Here is a 21,037-nt window from a genome sequence, read left to right as displayed (position 1 = left end):
ATTTCCTCATCGAATACATGACATTTGAGTTTGCAATTCACGTTAGTGCTTAACGTTATATGTCATCACTGTTAACGGTGAGATTTGACGGAGGCATGACGTTCGCAAAATTTAGGAAAATTTTCGTTATTTCAAATAATTTGAAGACGAAATTGAACGATGTGTGCAAATTCAAGGATGAAAATACCTATTCACTTATAGTAAAGCTTAGGCTTAAACACCCTTTTGATCCTTTATCTTTATTTTGACATTCATATTGGTCCCTTATTTAAAAAATGCGCAAATAGGTCCTTTTCATCCATCAAAGGCCAACAACGTTAATTGCAGTGTACATGACCATGTAAGTTAACATCTCATTCTTCCTACTTTATCAATTCTCCTATAAATCAAAATTAAGGTTCATTGGAACCCATATATGATATATCCCCCTATTCTTCACTCCAAATTAGAGATTGACGTCAATATTCTTTCTGTATGAGCAAAAATGTCAAAATCACGAGATTTATCATCATTATTCCTTTTTGAAATTGTTGAACAATGATATAGAGAATAGATCCAACACAAATTCACATAAATCTCATACTTCAAAACCATGAATTCGCATGAAAAAGACTAACACGATACCCAATTAAACAAATTAAAAGATCTTTCTATATTTTTTTTTTAATAAGAGACCAATATAAACTTCAAAATAAAGGACCAAAAAATATTTAAGCCTAAATCTTTATTAGCCCTTTGTGACTCTTCAAACACCTCCAAAACAGACTTATGTTATGCTTAAAAAGCGTACTTTTCCTCCCCTCACTATAAATACTTCTCAGTAGCAGTCAGGTTCGAGATTCAGCTAGCGCTCGCTCATAGCCGAGACGCAAACCGGATCTAACGATCTCATCAATTCAATTCTCTCGTGATTTCATCGAATCTTCACCATGGAAGATCCTCTTCTGCGCAACCAAAACGCCGCCGTTCAAGCTCGTACCAAAGCTCAGAACCGCGCCAACGTCCTTCAACTCAAACTGGTATAGATTCATACTCTTTCCCTCACTTTTCGTTGTTAATTTGACCTAAGTTTCTTCATAATTAACGAAGTTGTTGTTGATTTTCAATAGTTAGGGTTTATTGTTCGTAACCCTAGATATTAGATTAGTTAATTTTTGTTGATTAATTTGATTTGATTGTAATTGATTTGATGCAGATTGGACAGAGTCATCCAACTGGATTGACTGCGAATTTGTTGAAGCTATTTGAACCTAGGCCGCCGTTGGAGTATAAACCTCCACCGGAGAAACGAAAATGTCCTCCGTTAACAGGTGTTTGATTATTGTTTTTGTTAGGTCTACATGATCATTTGTTGTGAATTGATGTTAATTATAGTTAATTATGCAATTAATCCTTCGTTTTATGTTTTTTTGTTTAGGGATGGCGCAATTTGTGAGCAAATTTGCTGAACCTGGTGAACCGGAATATTCTCCGCCTGTGCCAGTAGTTGAAACTCCTGTAATGTTCTGTTCTTTTGATACTAATCATGCTGGAATTATTAGTTTTAATTGTGTTAAGCATAGTTTCGTAACTGAGTGTTTTTTTTTTTTTTTGTCGGGCATGTCTTTGGTGGGTTGATTTGATGCAATGAGTTTATATTTTTTTTAGTATATTTATTTTTTCATATATCTTTTAAAGTTTATTATGCTTTTTAGAAGATGTCCTTAAGAAAACAGTTAAGTTAACTAATTATTAGTTTGCAAAAAAATATTTGTCCTCAGAAGTGTTTTGTTGCTGCTATATTCTGTAGTTAAGTTTTACTGTGTAATATTGTGCAAGCACAATGTTTAACTGGCTAAATTTGACTCATTGCGCCTGCTTTTTTCTACGGTACTAATTCGTTCTAAGAAAATATCCGAATCAATGTTGTGGTCATGAATAACAAATAGATAGTTTGGGTACTCAACATATTAGTTGAAAAATACAATTACTATTGCATATTCAGTCTTTACCAGGTTCCAGTTTTTCTTCAATTTACTTAAACAAGTGGTTATTATAATGTATAGTTAATGTAGCAATTGGCATATAAAAGCAGTAAAGTAGTTTAAATGCCAAAGCCCTTGTTTCAATAGTGAAGAGTATAATAAAGGCATAATCGCTGATCCATTTTGGTATACTCAGGCAGAAAGAAGGGCAAGAGTGCACAAGTTAAGACTGGAGAAGGGAGCTGCAAAAGCTGCTGAGGAGCTTGAGAAATGTGATGACTCTTATATATACTGTTTTAAATTTGTTGATTTTTGTGGATTATGTTATCTGAATATTTGTTGATTTTTGTGGATTATGTTATCTGAATATTTTTCTATATGTTTCAATGTAGATGATCCACACAACGATCCAAATATATCAGGAGATCCATACAAGACTTTATTCGTGGCCAGACTTGTAAGTTATATTTTCCAATAGAGTAACTACTGTGCTTTTTCATATTGCTTGTCATATCTTATTGATTCCATCTTCCAACAGAGTTATGAGACTACTGAGAGCAGAATCAAAAGGGAGTTTGAGTCATATGGTGCAATCAAACGGGTAGGTATTTTGAATATGTTCAAAAGGGTTCGGTAAGCTTATCATCTATGTGTGGTTCAAAACTTACTCTATTTTACTTCTTTTTGACATCTTTACAACTTTTGAGCCTTCAAACTGTATTATTTTCAAATTCAACAATTTCCATATACAGTGATGTATCGCAGAAAACAAAATACTAGCTATTTGAGCATAATACAATCTTTATACCTTTCCTTTTGCCACTGAAGAAAATGTTTTTTGTGACTTGAGAGGTTTTCATGACTAAATAGCTTATCAGGAAATCAGTCTGCTATGTGTAATATCTATCTCATCCTATCCGAAGTTTCAAGGGTATAGAATACGAACGTTCCTGATTTAATTTGTCAATTTTAGTGGTTTTGAAATGGTAATAATCAATGCTTTTGGTTGCTCCACCAATTTGTTGTTGATTGCTTTTTATTTATTTTCTTTTGTCATTTTCCACTTTGCTCCATTCCAATTGTTAATATAATATGGATGGGATATCTTGGGGCTTTGGGTCTCTAGAAATTTTTAACTGCAAATTTAACATCTTGACACGAGAAATGCTAGAAACACTCTTTCTAACACACTCTCGATCAGAGTCTCCTATTGCGTGAAACTCATGTGGGCCTCACCACTTTATGTCGGACCCATTTCCAAAGTGTGGTACTTACATGAATTTCATCCAATAAGAGAGTGGGTATTAAAGAGTGTTAGAAAGAGTGTTTGTAGCTCCCCCCTTGACACAAACACCTGGTAATGGTTTATCATCTTAATATACGTCCCTGGTAATGGTTGATTATCTCGATCCACATCCCTGGTAATGGTTGATTCTATAACAATAAAACCCAAATTCCATTCAAGTGCTTCCTCCTGCATGGTATTTTAGTTGGTAAGAACAATATGCAAAATTGTGCCTTTGGCCTTGTTTTCGATCAAGTAAAGGAGACTGACAACTTCTGTTCTTTTCCTGCACTGGGTAAAATATGTTGGGTGTATTTCAATCTCTTCCCTTTTTTATTAAATTCTTAGTTAGCCTACATTTGATGTTGCTATAACTTTATTTTTGGCTTTAAAGGCTATCAAAACAAAATCAGCTGTTGAGAAGATGTTATGGTATTTTCTATATTACCCAGAGTTGTTTCCATTTTATCAATTTTAAAAATTAATATCCCTGGTAAGGGGACACTAGTCAACACCTGGTTAATTGGGCCAAATACATCAGTTTTTCTGCAACTATTGCCGGTGGTGATGCATCTCACGATGGGAGCTGTATGATTTAAAGGTGAGCACGGCTAATTAGGCATAGAGCCTGTCTGCCGTGCCATTTAGGATATTAGTGTTGGTATTTTATTGGTTCTGAAGTGAGAATATGAGAGATCATCTTGTGTTATTTTCTTTTGAGCTGATTACCAGAATGTTCTCTTCTGACTATGCTTTTTTTTTTTTCCCTTCCATTTTCTTATGATTTAGGTTCGGCTGGTTACTGATGCTGAGTCAAATAAGCCCAGGGGTTATGCATTCATTGAATACCTGCACACAAGAGACATGAAAGGTTGATAGTGATTTATTAACATATGTCTGATTATTACTATATATACTTATATAACATTTTGCTGAAGTCATATTTATCGTTAATTATGCAGCTGCTTATAAACAAGCTGATGGTAGGAAAATTGAGGGTAGGAGGGTGCTTGTGGATGTTGAACGTGGGAGAACTGTTCCAAATTGGCGACCCCGCCGTCTAGGTGGTGGGCTTGGTACTACTAGAGTGGGGGGCGATGAAGTTAATCAGCGACATTCAGGAAGGTAATTATTATTATTTTTTTTAATAGGATTTTATTCTCAGTTGTATTGACACTTCAAATTGAAGGCGAGTTTGTTGTTCGACACCTACACTGTTTACATTAAATTAAATCATTTTTCTCAAATTTTTACCGGCGTTGATGTGTTTGTGTCGCTGCTTCATAAATTTCTTTTATTACTTATTTTAAACCCGAGGAATTATTACAACTAAATTTGAAAACCGAAAACATTTTTAAATGACCTTGTTCTATGATATGCATATTTGTGTTGTAATTGACTGCGAATTTGAGATGTTTGCAACAATTATTTCCTCACCTGGGTGGACCTGACAATTGTATGGTTCTGGTGTTTGGAATTTAGTTAACATTTATCAAGTTCGCTGTACATGTAAATTTGTCAATATTATGTTCATCTGTTGGAAATATCTGGCTCATACCCGTCTATCTTCTCCAAACCCAACCATCCTACTCCAAATTCTGAAGCAGTAAATTCACATTGAATTTGAAACTTTTTGCATCAAGAATTGTTTGCATTAACATTTTTGGTTCATGATGGCATTGGTTTGCTCAACTCATGAGCAGCACCCTAAATTCAAATTTTCATATTCTGAATATGTCTTATCGAATGTTGTGTGTAATTAATTTGTTGGATGCTTACTCTGTAACATCGAGGGGAAATTCTGATATGTCTTGATTTATTCAGGGAGCAACAGCAATCAGGACCTTCTCGTTCCGAAGAACCCAGAGTACGGGAGGAGCGACATGCTGATCGGTAATAATTTGGTTTCTGCTTCAATTTAACTAGCTAATTGGTTTCTTGACAATAGTGGATTTTGAAACAAATTTTGACTGCTGCTGGCTAAAATCATTGTAGGGACAGAGAGAAGTCACGTGAAAGAGGTAAGGACAGAGATAGAGAACGAGAGCGATCACGTGAACGATCTAGCGATAAGGCTAGGGATCGTGATCGTGATCATAGAGAGGATAGGCACCACAGAGACCGGGATAGGAATAGGGACAGGGACCGAGGTAAGGAAAGAGACAGAGAAAGAGATCGCGGACGTGATCGAGAGAGAGGACGTGATCGCGATCGTGGTCGGGAACGTGATCGTGACAGAGAAAGGGATCATGAACGGGATGTAGAACATGATCGTTATCGCGAAAAGGATAAGGATTATGAAGTTGGGGAAACTGATCGGGGAAGATCTCATGATAGGGGTGCTGATTACGATCATGTTGAATCTAAACATGAGAAGGAACCTCATGGTGAAATAGAGCGGGACTATGAACCTGATGATCACCATGGGCGGTACAAAGAACCTGGGCATGGACATAGGCATGCAGATCCTGAACATGATCCTGATCACTATAACCATTATGAGCATCAGAGAGGACGGGGGCAGTATGATGAAGGAGATGACCGTGGGGATTACAATCAATATCCTGATCATGCTAAGATGGAAGATGACCATCACACTGAACGAGCAAAATCTAAATCGCGTGATAGGGACAGAAACCGTGATAAGGACCATGATTATCATCGCTCAGAGAGGTCTCATTCTCGAGAATATGATTACTAGGAACTTGAGCACAATACTTAATTTCTCTGGTAAGATTCATGGTGTGCATTTTTGTACTCTATTTGCTTATTCTTAATTATCTGTCATTCTGGCTTATATTATTTAGATTGGTTCTTGGTAGCTATTTATGGATTCAGGCATGGAGCGATCAAAAGCACACCAAAAGAACTTATTGCTTCAGCTATCCATATGCACTTGCGGTTTTTCATGTTTGATGTTGAAAGTTTACTACTGCAGCTTTGGTGATCTCAGTTTCTCAGTATGGTCGTGGACTGCTAATGTTTTTGTTTTTCTTGAAGACATTTTAAGAAACAATTTTTTTCTTCAGATTTTGTGGGAATTATTGTCTGGATTTTACTTTATCTTTGCTCTATTGATGTGCTTGGAACTACATGAGTTTGTTAAGTGTTATTATTAAAAAGTCAGATTACTAGACCCTTTATTAGATGTTGAGTAATGGTATGTCGTCATAATTTTTCTTCTTAAACTGGAAAGTGATTGACAGAAAAAGTTTTAAGTTTTCAAGATTTTTTTGGCAATGGTCATTCATTCTAGCGAGTGCCAATTTTTGCCTTTCCATTTCTATTTACATTTGTTCCGAGTTAGGTAGTAGTGTTGTTCTTGCTTAAAAAAAAATGAATATATGCTTTCCTGAAAGTATCACAGGTGCCATTGTGCTGTATGTTAAAGCTTAAAAGCTTGCAAAAACCACTTGGCTTTTAAAACTATTATCCACCAAAATAAGCGGAAAGTTTAGTTTAATTATGGAATGATGGTTTTTCCATGACTTTTATTTCTAAAAAAGAAAACACGACTTCATTATGTAGCACCATTTCGTTCGTGCTGTATATTATGGAGAAGTGTTAACAGCACATTTTTCAGGTTGAAACTCAAATGTAACTTTAGTGGAATTTTCAACAAAAAGAAGGTGTTGAGAGGAGTATATTGTTGGTAGAATAATTCTACTATTATTTGATGGAGGAATCGCAAGCCAATTTCCGGTTGTGTACGGACAGGTTTGCTTGCAAGTAACGTGGTAACCCAAAGCAAAAGTCAATGTTTTTAGAGTTTCAATGCTTATATTGACTCTAGTTACATTAATTATGGAACCAAATACATTAACTAGACCCACGTTCTCTTACATTGCAACTTGCACTGAGCGACATAGAGAGGAGTGGTGATGTGGTACTACTATCTTTTTGATAGTGTTAATGCGAGTGAGTGATTTTATATGGCATAAGAAAATGCAAACAAATGAAATTACCGTGAAGTTTCGATGTGGTATTGGATTAGCAAGGACGTGCGTATGTACGGTTATATCTCTTCGAAAGAACATGAAGCTTGGTGTTTAAGTGCTTCCAAATGTTTCTTCAATGAAGCTTCCTAGAAAGAACTCATAGGCTTGTTTCTCGCGCTAGATGCAATAGGCTGTTATAGTTTGTCCTTTTTGTATGGTGGTTTATCTCATATGGATAATTAAGGGTTAAATATGTTTTTGTCCCTATAAATATACCAACTTTTTGTTTTAGTCCCTTTAAAATTTTCCTTCAACTTTTAGTCCCTATAAAATTTTGAATCGCTATTTTTGGTCCCTATTCTAAAGTAAATTTTAATATTTTCTAATGAAATTTTATAGAAATGTGTAGAATACTGTAAAAATATTTCCCAAAAAAATTTAGAATTTTTTAAGTAAACATAAATTAAATATGAATTTTTAACCATAGAAAATATAAAAATTCATATTAAATTCATGTTTTGTTGAAAAATTATAATTTTTTTTGGGAGAGATTCTTATAATATTATGAATTTTTCTGGAAAATTTGATTCAAAAATATGAATTCTACATATGAGTTTACTTTAAAAGAGGGACCAAAAGTGAAGATGGAAAATTTTTAAGGGATTAAAAGTTGAAGGAATATTTTAGAGGGACTAAAACGAAAAGTTTGTATATTTATAGGGACCAAAAACATATTTAACCCGATAATTAATTGCTAAGTGTTGTCCTGTTTGCCATTTTCTCATTATGTTAACATTCTATACTCTCTTTCATATTGTGAACAAAGTAATTTAATGAATGTTTGGGTTTGAGGTGAGTTTGACAAAATTATGGTAAAACTATTCTGATTTTGTAAAAACTACACTTTTTTTTTTTTGGTTACATTGTAAAAACTACACTTTGAAGTGTCATCAAATTTATCGTAAAATCAAACATGCAATTAATATATCTTTTTATGTAATTAAGAGAAAACATGCACTTTATATGAGTAAACATAGCAGTGATAAACAAAATGAAAATAGTTATTTCATAAAAAAAAAGGAAATAAAAATAGTTTAATTGTTATGTACCGTAAATTTAAAAGTATTTGTCAAGATATACTATGAACTAATTAATGAATGTAAAAAAAAAATCAATTTAGTTTATATCTTAAGAACAAACATAATATTGCGTAAAAAAAAAGGAACAAAAATAATAAAGTTGCTTCATAGCGTCCCATAAGTCATAGCTCAACTAGCAAAAATGCTGAAATTGTTAGGCCGAACGTCATGATCGGGGTTCGAACCCCGGTACCTCCACTTTGTGTATGTGAGTTTATTATGCATTTGTCATCTCATCTATCTAAAAAAAAAAAAAGTTCCTTGATAGCCGAAGTTGCAGAATTCATGTTCATTGCAATTCAGGTCGTCCTTCAAGTTTTTTTTTTTTCCTTTTAAATTGATCATTTATGTTATATTTCGTTTGCACTAATGGTCTTTAAGTTAGTCTTATATTGCATTGTCATCCTTTACACTTTTTGTGATTGAGAGGGAACTAAAACTTTTGTTCTACAAATAGAGATGAACAACATTCGATGTTCATTGATCACACCTCACGCTATAGATGAATTACTCATTATTCGTAAATTCGAATCATTGCTCCTCCTGAATGAAGTCACTACTCACTCCTGCGAAAATTAAGTACTATAGTTTTAATGATTTTAAATTTAAAATGTTACATTTAAAGAAGAAGAGAGAGGAGAAAGAAATGGAAAAATCTTACAGTATGTTAATTTATTCAATATTAAGATGTCACATATGTTTTTTTAACAACTTGTTAAAAATGTTAACAACGCAAACATATTGAAATATAAAAGAATGATTCGAGAAAATAAAAATAAATTAAAGAACCAATCCAAAATGATCACAAACGTAATCTTGCCTATTACTTATCTTAAAGCAACTGGACACTACAGTCCAGAGTCAAAGTTCTGGAGCCTTCAATTGAATCAAAACAAAACCATATTAACATGTACGAAGAATACTTACTTGTAGCACTTTATCCATTAGCAAAAGGAAACATCTTGATTTGCAAAATGTCAAACCAAATGTTACTAATGGTTTAGTACATATGCAATAATACTACCAGTAAATACCTCGAAAAGAATCTTTTGAAAATCGATGTTATAATGAAACTCGGGTTTAGAAACAGGAATGAAAAATAGAGAAAATGTGTCTTCACTATATAAATATATAAAATGTGTCTTTCCTCCCTCAAATATATTCCTAGAATTAATAACCAGCATTTTGAAAAATTTGAGTTCGAAAAAAATATACAAAACATACTAGAGTCCTAACTAAATATTTGCTTCAAACCGTTCATACATGGCTTTAGAAGTTAAAAAGATGGCAATATCAAGAGAATTATCAACAATTATATGGCTAGTCTCGTGGAGTCTTATTATGATCTATCACGTTAGTTTAGCCGAAAGAGTTTTGGAAGACGAAAAACCAGAAATTGTTGTCATGAAAAAAACAAGTTTCTTCTGGTATAGTGGAGAGTCGTCCTATGAACGTGTTTGGCCTGTGAGTTTATCAAACACTTATGTTTTTTGTTGTTTATTACGTCATTTATAATATTGACATGATGTTATGAAATTGGTGATGATGCATGGTAATCGTTTTGTTGAGCAGGAAATGAAGTTTGGTTGGAGAATTGTCGTAGGGTCTATTGTCGGATTTTTTGGAGCAGCATTGGGAAGTGTAGGAGGGGTAGGAGGTGGAGGAATTTTTATCCCTATGCTCACTTTGATCATTGGTTTTGATCCAAAGTCTTCTACAGCCCTCTCTAAGTGTTAGTATATTTCTATCTTATGTTTATTCATTCTTGTTAGATGTATAGTCGATGTTTGGATTTACGTTTCAATTATCTTTCTCACGTCTCAAATACAGTTTTGGACCTGAAATTGGTGCAGCTACAAATAGTAGCATGTGGTTGGCTGCGATTCAGAAGCTATATGAACTAGCTTCTGAATGCGGTTCCAAACACACAATACATGCATTCTTTCTAAATTTTTATCGATGTGTCCCAATTCATTTTCGAAAGCACTTTCAAATGCTCTGGCTGCTATCTTTGTTATTGCAGGTATGATTACAGGAGCAGCTGGGTCAACTGTGTATTACAATCTGAGGCTTAGACACCCAACACTAGACATGCCACTTATAGATTATGATCTTGCTTTGCTCTTCCAGCCTATGCTAATGCTCGGAATTAGCATTGGTGTTGCATTTAATGTCATGTTTGCTGATTGGATGGTTACCATTTTGCTTATCATTCTATTCATTGGTAATAATCATTATCTGTTTAGCATAACTGTTCTTGGGAAAGTGCTTTTGTGTTTGTGTTTTTTGGGAAGAAAACACATAGTTTTCAAATAGATTCATATATATTTTGGCATGATGTTTTCCTTTATCTTGAAAGAAATTTCTTGAAAAGTAAACTTTCTTCTTTGCAGCAAACATATTGCATTATATAGTTATTGTATTTTGTTGAATTCGGATCGCCTGAGCAATACAACGCATTCACACAGTCAGCACATCAGTGAGCGATGAATTTAGATCGGACAGTCTAGATTCCAAGTTCAGTACTTTAGATATTAGAAAAACATCAAAATATACATTAAAATCTAGACAACAGTTTGATGTCGGTCCAACGGCCACCTATACGCTGATTGCGTGAATGCATGAGATTGCTAACCGCATGTAATCCAAATTCAATTTTTTCAAGAACTAATATCCAGTTGATGCAACACATGGTGATAGGTACATCCACTAAAGCTTTAGTCAAAGGCATAGATACATGGAAAAAGGAAACAATTATGAAAAAGGTAAGCTTTATATTATTTACTATTTTTTTGAGTTGAGTCTCTATTTCCTTCTACTTTATAGTAAGAGTACTATGCTACTGAACTTTCAGGAAGCCTTTGAGGAAGCAGCCCAAATGTTGGAATCAGGTTCTACTCCTGATTGTAAGTGCCTACAAACTTTCAGTTATTATATGTAGATGACTATTTGACATTGCATATGCTTCTCAAAATTTGATATTAATTAGCACAAATAAGAGAGGCTTAGTTCTTAATTAACATTTGGAAGATGTAGTAAAAAATCGTCAATATAATTGTTGAAATACTAATGCTGTTTCCCCTTATTTTAGATGCTTCTGAAGAAGATTACAAGTCACTGCCAGCTGATCTACAAGATGAAGAGGTAATTCCAAGGGTTTTCCATATCATTGAGGTTTTACTTAGATTTATACAATATGTTAAATTCTTGTGTTCAGGTCCCTTTACTAGACAACATTCACTGGAAGGAGTTATCAGTTCTTATGTATGTTTGGGTGGCTTTTCTCATTGTTCAAATTCTTAAGGTAGTTAATATTTGGTTTTTTCTCTGATTCGTTAGTTATAAACAATCATCTTGTGTGTGTTTTAACTAAATATGCACTTTCTATTTATTTCAATGCAGACATACAGCAAAACTTGTTCCATAGAGTATTGGCTTCTTAATTCCTTGCAGGTAAATATTCTATATATATATTTGGAATCTTGGTTACTAATACACATGATATGTATTTAACTTTGAAATCTAGTTGTATGACTTCATAGATTGGTAAAGTTAACAAACCTATTAAAAGACCAAATATTGTGATATAGTAGTATACATAAAGGTTTATCCTACATAGGAACATTTGTATTAAAAAAATGTTTAATTTTGATACACCTGATGTAAAAACTTTACACCATCAATAAATTGTCACTTAGAAGTAGTTATGATTAAAGTTAATTTTAATAAGGAAAATTCTAAATGGTGCCCCAAGGCCGTGGTTAAGGATACTTAAAAAGGAAGTTATATAGTAGTTATTGCATTGAAAATTGTGTAATCAATTTATAAAAAGTCAAAAAAGTGTCATTTTTATTTTATAACTTTCTTTTTTAGTATCCTTAACAGTACCCCGGGACACCGGTTAGCATTACCCTTTTAATAATATGATAATTATGATTGATTGACAATGTAAATGTAAAAAGTATATGAATTAAATCCTTAAAAAAAATCAATGGTTTTTGAACTAAAATACATATCTTGATTGGAGCTGACATAATACTATTTCTCTGCAAGGTCTAACTGAAATTTGGTGTGCTATTTATCAATTTAAGGTGCCTATTGCAATTTCTGTTACACTTTTTGAAGCCATATGCTTATGCAAAGGAACTAGAGTAATTGCATCAAGGGGAAAGGAAATCACTTGGAAGTTTCATAAGATCTGTCTTTACTGCTTCTGTGGAATAATAGCTGGTATGGTTAGTGGTTTGCTTGGTCTAGGTGGTGGCTTCATTTTGGGACCATTGTTTTTGGAATTGGGAATTCCTCCTCAGGTACAAACTCATTCATTCTTTCTCATTTACTAATCTTTAGTTTATACATGAATATATAACTCAATCGAATATGTCAATAAGATGTCGGTTTAGTGGTAAGAGTCTGACTTTGTAATCTCAAGAGACATATTTTAAATTTCCTCGGAACAGTTGTAAAATAATTATCAGTGTCACACTTTATATAACTTTGATGAATATTTTTCAATGTGGCAGGTAGCTAGTGCTACATCAACTTTTGCTATGGTTTTCTCTTCCTCCATGTCAGTGGTACAATATTATCATCTAGATCGCTTCCCAATACCCTATGGTAAGAAGCAATATATTAGACAAACATGATGATTTTGTAAAATTAATTTTGTTTGAAGTGAAGTGATTTATGTTATGATGCAGCTTCATACTTAGTATTGGTTGCAACCATAGCTGCATTAACCGGCCAACATGTGGTGAGAAAGATAATTGCTATCTTTGGTAGAGCATCTATCATCGTCTTCATATTAGCTTTCACCATTTTTGTGAGCGCAATCAGTTTAGGTACTCTATTATTTTAAAAATTTCTCCAAATTTTAACCATAAAGTAAGGATAAAATTTATTTTGGAATATTATTCTTACTAACAATGTCTCATTTTTGGGCATCACAGGTGGGGTGGGAATAGGGAATATGGTTGAGAAGATGGAAAATGAAGAATATATGGGGTTTGACAATCTCTGCCACCATGGAAAAAAATATGGGGTTTGACAAAATGGTCACCTATTTGTCATTTTCATTTAAGTAAAGAAAATATCTTTTGTTATTTTTTTCCTTTCTAAATTTTCTACATATTGTTGTATTCGTTGCGGATTGTGTAACAATGACTGGATTATATTCTTTGCCATCTTAAAATTGTTATTATGGTTTTTGTTTGGTTTGTAAAGAATTTTCACTTTATCAGAAGTCAACAAATATTTATGAAGTATACCGTTGATGACCATAGTTTGAACTTTGAAGTGCAATATATGACATTCCTAGTCCCAGGACTTTTCATTCTCATGTACAATGAAAATGATGTTTTAACGGGTAAGATTTAACATTGACATGGAATTAAAACATTTTACTCTTAATTGATCTACTCAATCTAATTACCATTTTATTAATTTAGATATACTTGCATAACTCAAAGCTAGTCACAAATTATACTTATGATCTTATACACCAGTATTTCAAATACATTAAAATCAATAAGTAAGCTATGAAATCACATTTGTATGAGCTTCTAGCAAGTCACATTATTATTATTATTATTCATTTCAACAACTCTTGGAATATTGAGTTAGTTCTGTCTATTTTTAACGTAGCTGCAATTCTTAATATTCCTAGTCTCTCTAATTCGCAACAAGACAAGCGTGTTTGGAGTTACCAAGCTAATGGATTATATTCATTCTGTCGAGACTGTATATAAATTATGTGTAAAGGAATTTGTACCTAATCAAAATCTCCATGGAAAGGGATAAACGATTCAATGTGGAAATGAAACCAGTTGAGGCTTGCTCCACTGTTTATCGAGCTTTGGATTACCTCCATCAATGATGGAATTGCAATTATATCATATTTTGGTTTTAGTCTCTTTAAGATTTTTTTTGTTTGGATTAAGCCTCAAATTTAAAAATTGTTGTTAGTTTATGTAAGTCTTTCTTTTTTGTTTGGATTAAGTTTAGACAAATTTAAAAATTGTTGCATTTAGTCCATGATTTTAACTTATTGGATCACATATGATGACAAAACTAAAAACAATAATTTTTAAATTCGCAAGGACTTTATCCAAACAAAAAAAAAAGTTGTATAATTATATGTACTAAAATCGTATTAAACCTTTCATTAATGATATGATTTTTCGTTCCGAGGCTAAATTTCCCAAAGTTTAGTTAAAAAAACTGTAATAATAAATTTTAAAATGATATGATTTTTTGTTCAGCGGCTAAATTTCCTAAAGTTTAATTTGAAAAAAACTGCAATATTAAATTTTAAAAAAATTCAAAATTATAAAAAAATTTATGTTTTAACAGAATTTAGAATGTTAAATTTGAATAAAAAACGAAGTTAATTTTTGTTTTTTTCTTAAGATTATTCAAAATCGGTCCCTAAAAACATCATATAAAGAAAAAAGAAAAAAAAAAAGATTCCATTGCCGGGAATCGAACCCGGGTCTCCTGGGTGAAAGCCAGATATCCTAACCGCTGGACGACAATGGAAGATGCTTAATCTTTTCAAACGAACGAAAACTAAACATTAAACTTTAGATTATTATTTTTTTGAAAAACCATAAATTTCAGATTAAAAAAAAACCTGGGTTTTGATTTTTAGGGGTTTCTTTACTCTTGTTGATTCGTTAATCCGTTAAGACGCAAAGACACTGTCTCAGATTTGCAGGAACCGTGAAATGCTTGTTAACGGTTAACAGTAACATAGCATCTACATGATCTGAGACAAACACCGTTTAATTGGGTTAACGAGTGAAGAAGTTGTTAGTTAGTTAAAAAGGGTTATTGATTTGAGATGATAACCCGTTCTAAACTTGTTGAACAGCTCAGAGATTACCAGATCCGATCTCAGCATAAATATTCTCCTCTCACTTTCTTCTCTCCCAAACCTCATATCATTACTTGGTAATTTCATAACCTCTTAATTTTATTTTTTTTTATACCATTTTTACTGTTTCTTGTGTTTGGTGTTTATCATGACTGTGAATTATGAATAGCATTGTGTTGTGAGTTGTGACTACTATTTGAATAGGCCGTTTTTTGCAAAATTTTATTGAAAGCACTGACACACAGACACGGACACCGACACCGACACAAGTAGTTATTTTAGATAATAGAAGTAATTGAATGTAGTCACATGTGTGAGGGTGTTGGATACAAATAGTTTGACAGGCACTTCACATATATATTTTTTTTAAATCTTGGTATCTGCTGGTCCAATGATCGACTAATCTAAGGGGCCCATTTAAATCTAGAGAGCAAAGCTTTGTATAGACTAGCCTACTGAAATTGGCACCGGAGGAATTGAACCTAAGACCTTGTTTGGGAATTGGGACTACTTCGTATAAAAAGAGATTGGTTTGCTTTTCTTTTTAGAAGAATTGCTAATGAAATGCCACCTGCTAAGGATGAATCCTACCAGGTGAAAGAATGAGAGATGTCTTAAAGTGTTTCACCTAGTGGGAAAAGTTTTGTTTGTTGTTGTTTGTATAAAAGGGTATCCCCATAGGCATAATTTGTGACTATGTAAGACTAACCATGAGACAAGGTAGTGGTCAGATAAAGCTATTGTTACTCTAGGATTTGATTCAACTCTTCATATTCAGGTTAAAGTTCTCCTCGGATCACAATCTACTTCCACTGCAATTAACTAGTGTTGGGTTATTTTGAAGGTATTAAGTGCTTTTTGCAGTGTTGTTAAATAGCGACAACAGCAGCGATGTAGCACTATATTGTAGCGGAATCTGAACAAATCGTTGTTGTTCTGCAATATGCTATTTAGTACAAAATGTTGTCAAATAGCGGCTTCAGTGGTGCCATAGCACTGCTGTGTAGCCGAACTTAAAAGACTGCTATTTTTTGCGATCTGCGACCAGCAGCATGGCGCTTGTTGTAGTTCTCATCTTCAGTGTGTGTGTGTGTGTAGAAAAGATTGATAGTTTTTTGATTAGGTTATGGGATCATGCAATATAGCTATTGTATGATAATTCAATTTCCCAGCTAGTTTTCAATACCCCTCAGAATTTGATTGTGGACTCCTCCCTTGTCATTGTAAATTCTTGACATTGAGGGACATAGCATTGAGATAAAACGAGGAATTGTGTGTATTTATTCACTTTCAAACCCGGGCATCTGAATGCATACTATGTTGAGTTTTCTGCTGGCAAATGAATAGGCCATAAGCACAACACCTACCTACACTATTTCAAGGATGTAGTTGAAATTATGCTGGAAATTGCAATTCATATCCCCATTTTTGACATATTGTATAAATTTTTTAGGCCTCTTGTGCTTTAAGGTTATGGAGTTATTTAGGGTGCATATAAATATGGACACATGCTGTTAAATGTCAGGAAAATAATAAGTAAATGAAGAAAAAAAAAATACATCTGTTGTGAGCTTTATAGGTATTCGTTACCTAATAGGTAATAAATGTGGCTGGAGTGACAACTGCATTTATAGGTTATAGAAAGGCACATAATGCCCGAAATCCTAAATATATGGAATTCAAATTGTCGCCGTAGTTCTAGACTTTCCCTGTTACCCTTTTGATTTAAGCCTTTGCAGTTTAACCATATGAAATTTTAAGGCAAAATGAAAGAAAAAAAGAAAATGAAATATTAGCCCAAAGGTTTGGCTACTGGAAAATCTTTTACATTGCTTTCAAATTTTCGATACTATAAATATAAACCCCCAAAAGCTAAGGAAAATGGTTTGTCTTTGGAATGAAAAGGTTTATGCCATTTTTTTTTTAAAAATAATTTGGGAAGTGAACAACTTACTCTAACACTTATCATTGTTGCATTTTGCTATTCTTGATCAATGCACTTTGCCTTTATTGGGATCACGGATCTCCATTTTTCTTGAAGAATCAACCCCGGGGAACTCAATTCTTAATTTTTCTCCCTTCTTCCCTGTTCATTAAATACAATGACACTGTCTCCTCAAATATGCTAAATTATAGTGATTTTAAAAAGAATACCGTGAACCTGTTCATGTAAACTGAACATTTTCTTCCGCTGATTCTATCACTATATCTTGTGAAGCATATTTAAAGTATAAACCATTAATCGGACCACTACTTAAGAGCCTGGCAGTACTGAAGCTAAATTGGCCAAGGGACCGCTAGATTTGTAGAATTTAGAAATGCAACCTATAGATATCTTTTGCATTCATGCTAGTTTGTAAAGATGATATGCAATCAGGTAGGCTGTTCTGTGTTCTATTGGGCTGTAAAAATTTATGACTCGGGCATACTATACCATGCTTTCTGCTATCATTTTTATTTGATTTGATTTGGTGATGATATTATTGCTCTGTATATAATCCATATTATGATGTTTCTCACTTGAGAAAGATGTTCCATTCCACGTTAGTTGACCAAGGTTCATAACCCTGGCTCCATTGTGCAAGATCTTATTTCACTTACCAATGAATTCATACAAATATATAAAAGGAATATCAACACTGATATAATTAGATTTGCTGTTAAAATGCAAAACTAGATTTCTGATTCCAGGTAGGATTTATGTAGGTCATGTGGCAAAGCTCCGATAGCTTAGAGATGGATGTTGGAGACCATGTCATATCACGAGTCACATGGTTTAAATTTCTTAGGTCCATTGTACGAAATGATGGTAGAATGAGGGAGGATGTAAACCATCATATTCAGGCGGGGTGGTTGAAATGGAGGAGGGTCTTGGGTGTATTTTGATATGATAAAAAGGCGCTCGCAAACTAAAGGAAATTTTTTACCTTACAACTCTAAAGCCGATGTTATTTTATAGGACGGATTGTTGGTTGGTAAAAACCAACACATGAATAAAACTAGTGTAGTAAAGATGAGAATGTTGCACTGAATGTGTAGAAATACTTGACGGGATTAAATTATGTACGATTGCAGTAGAGGGAGAATTAGGGTGGCACCTATTGTAGAAATGAAGGTTAAATCTCGACTTAGATGGTTTGTGCGTATTTGGAGGTGACCTATAGATTCTATAGTAAGGAAAGAAGATCAGATGAAGGATGGCTTTATTGCTAGAGGCACAAGAAGCCAAATAAATTATAGAAGAAACTTTTAAGAAAGAAGTAAAGAATTTAACTAGAGATATGATTTTTGATCAAATACTATGGTGTCGTTTGATCCATGTAGCCAACACCACCTAGTGGAATAAGACATGGGTTCTGTTGTTGTTGTGGGATGATTTTATCAGATTAATATATCAAATACATTGAGGATGGTTAGGACATGACATGATGTCATCATGCTTGACAATTTCCTTAATTTCTTGCAGGGTTGATGTTGCTGTGGCAATTGCTTTTGCTCTAGTGTTCTGCATGCTTGTCGTCATATCCTTCACAACCCTCTATTTTAGGCGTTTTTGGATTTTTCTTGTTGTTGTAAGCTTCAGTATAATTCTTCTCATACGCCTAAGAGCTTCTAGGCAAACCTTGGCAAGGAAGAGGGAAAGAAGATTGCCATTGTCCATATGAGCATTCTTTGTGGTGATATCTCACAGGATGTACACTGGCAGACAAAGGATAGATATATCTTACATAATTAATTTGGTCTTTCATGAATATTTGAGTGCTGTCATTACTAGTGTAGGACAAAAAAAACTTTTTCCTACGTTTTTGAGTGTTGATGGTATTCATCTTTGCAACCCATATGCACAAGCTAAGTGAATTTGTCATACCCTTATTTTACTTGTAACACTCGTAAAATTGGTCCTACAGAGAAGCATGAAATTTCTGTTTTTCTGTTGTAGATTTTTACAATGAGGAATTTCCATTTTCCCAGGATCTTCTGCTGTGACATTTCTAGCATAGGCTCTTCAGCCAAAGTAGTATAGAGATGTGATTTACAAATGTAGATATTTGCACTTGAGGAGCAAATATTTTGTAAACATTTATAAATTTACTTATAAGTATCCAATTGATCAAGAAAATTAGGTATAATTCACATACGGGTACTTAGGAACAAACATGAAAACAAAGCAAATGTATCCTTGTTGGTAAATAATTCTCTACATGAGAGTCCACTCAATTGTCAGCTCTTCATTTGGCAGAAGAAGAGAGGGAAAACAATGGAAAAATTGGTTTAACTGTGTATTTCTCCGCTGAAGAAACATGAGGAAAAAATTAGTTTTCATATCAGCAAAATATATTTAGTCCCATACTGATTTTTTTTCTATTCTATTCTTGAAAACAGTTTTCTAAAATAGGTTTATAAAATGTACTGGTTCTACTCAATTGGAATGGAAATGTAAATGAGATTTCATTCATTCACTCAAATAAGCATTACAACTTGGTAATTACAATCTTTGTTGATAGGACAAGGTATGTAAATAAGAAAATGGAGTAACAATAAGAAGAAGAATAGAACAGAGGGACTAGCGAATCAGAGGGAGAGAGAAAGAGCAGTTACATCGTACATATTTCATGTCTTATTTCTTTGACCTTATCTTGTTTATAAGAGTTCACATTCATATTTCCTATATTGTCCTTTTCAACTCTTTGACTCGTTACATAAAACAAACATGCTGAAATGTTGGAAAATGCTAATATTGTTACATGAAACCAAAGAATCCTGTGAGAAGCCTGGGATCCAAGTCCCGGAAAGGCGACGAAGCAAACCAAAACCAACTCTGATGGGGTCGCCAAGGTAGCTAGCATCAACATTGAGAATGATGCTATTTTGGATTTATTTTTATATTGCAATAACAAGGGATAGCTACGTTGGAGAAGCAATAAGAGTTACGGTTGCGCCATGACCACCAAATACTTGCAAAAAATGTGTTGGAGTTGATTGAGCTTAGTCTTTGCTTGAATCAAATTTAATACCACTATTAATTTAACTTTTCTTAAGTTTTTTATTCAACGAAATTTATTTAGAACGAATTAAGAGTTTGTAATTATGCTTTGACAATTTAATGAGGCTAGGCAACATGTGTAATACTCCTATGAGGCCATTAATTTTCGTGGTACCCTAGCGAGACACTTATTAATACAGTGTTTCCCTCTTGTCTGAACCGGAACAGAGAACCATGCATGCTAAATGAATAAGATAAGGAGGATGATAGAATCAAATTTATTTTCACAAGCATCCTCTAAAAAATAGGGCTGCCCTAGATATTTAGACTCACACATTGCACACTTGCACGTATGTAATGAGTGGAAGTGGTGAATGTCAAAGATTGTTGGTTGCAACTTAGAAAGAAGTGCCATGGGATAAAGTCAAGTCAATATGATTTGTAGCGGACAGTCCCTCCGGGTCCTTACCTCTCTTTGATTAATTGATTAATGATATGTGTTATTTGAACAACTTGTGATAACTTTTGGAATAAATATTAATAAGAAAATCAAAACAATGGAGAGAAAGTAAAAACATAACATAAATATCAGAGAAAAAATCGTTACAAAAATTATCACAAAATAATTATACAAATATCATTTCTCTCGATTAATTGTGTATGAGATCAAACACCCATATAATCACAGAAAACTATGATAAATCAGAAGTATTAATTTAGTCCATATTTAGTATTGCAGTATAATTTAAAGGAGTATTGCTTATACTTTAGATCCAAGAGAGTAAATCACAATGTAATGGTTGTTCCAAGTTCAGTCACACACAATACAATCACTTTTGTTGAAGTTGATTGA

At 33.4% G+C, this 21,037-nt stretch overlaps 3 protein-coding genes and 1 non-coding gene across 5 annotated transcripts; 3 read left to right on the top strand and 1 right to left on the bottom strand.

Moving 5' to 3' along the window:
• Positions 1-757: 757 nt before the first annotated feature.
• LOC11405190 (U1 small nuclear ribonucleoprotein 70 kDa) lies at positions 758-6,437 on the top strand. 2 transcript variants are annotated; one of them, XM_024773751.2, is made up of 11 exons: positions 758-1,019; positions 1,196-1,310; positions 1,418-1,497; positions 2,161-2,236; positions 2,357-2,421; positions 2,503-2,565; positions 4,039-4,120; positions 4,212-4,374; positions 5,074-5,142; positions 5,245-5,979; positions 6,057-6,437. In XM_024773751.2, the coding sequence occupies exons 1-10, from the start codon at positions 930-932 to the stop codon at positions 5,948-5,950; spliced, it is 1,509 nt and encodes a 502-aa protein (XP_024629519.1). In that variant the 5' UTR covers positions 758-929; the 3' UTR covers positions 5,951-5,979; positions 6,057-6,437. The 2 variants fall into 2 exon arrangements, with proteins under 2 accessions (XP_024629519.1, XP_003629469.1); XM_003629421.4 differs by having other exon boundaries at positions 759-1,019; positions 6,072-6,437.
• A 2,924-nt stretch (positions 6,438-9,361) lies between these two features.
• On the top strand, positions 9,362-13,614 carry LOC11407604 (sulfite exporter TauE/SafE family protein 3). Its single transcript, XM_003629420.4, has 12 exons — positions 9,362-9,790; positions 9,899-10,058; positions 10,350-10,550; positions 11,027-11,091; positions 11,181-11,232; positions 11,418-11,470; positions 11,544-11,630; positions 11,729-11,779; positions 12,418-12,636; positions 12,850-12,943; positions 13,027-13,167; positions 13,276-13,614. Exons 1-12 carry the CDS (start codon positions 9,590-9,592, stop codon positions 13,371-13,373), a joined length of 1,422 nt encoding a protein of 473 aa, XP_003629468.2. The 5' UTR covers positions 9,362-9,589; the 3' UTR covers positions 13,374-13,614.
• A 1,177-nt stretch (positions 13,615-14,791) lies between these two features.
• TRNAE-UUC (transfer RNA glutamic acid (anticodon UUC)) lies at positions 14,792-14,863 on the bottom strand. The gene has a single exon. It is a non-coding gene; the product is annotated as a tRNA-Glu (tRNA).
• A 16-nt stretch (positions 14,864-14,879) lies between these two features.
• On the top strand, positions 14,880-19,327 carry LOC112417088 (uncharacterized). Its single transcript, XM_024771944.2, has 2 exons — positions 14,880-15,277; positions 18,667-19,327. Exons 1-2 carry the CDS (start codon positions 15,168-15,170, stop codon positions 18,863-18,865), a joined length of 309 nt encoding a protein of 102 aa, XP_024627712.1. The 5' UTR covers positions 14,880-15,167; the 3' UTR covers positions 18,866-19,327.
• Positions 19,328-21,037: the final 1,710 nt, after the last annotated feature.

The sequence above is a fragment of the Medicago truncatula genome, chromosome 8 (assembly GCF_003473485.1).
Source record: "Medicago truncatula cultivar Jemalong A17 chromosome 8, MtrunA17r5.0-ANR, whole genome shotgun sequence".
In the NCBI taxonomy this organism is placed as follows: domain Eukaryota; kingdom Viridiplantae; phylum Streptophyta; class Magnoliopsida; order Fabales; family Fabaceae; genus Medicago; species Medicago truncatula.
This window is presented reverse-complemented; position numbering and strand designations above follow the sequence as displayed.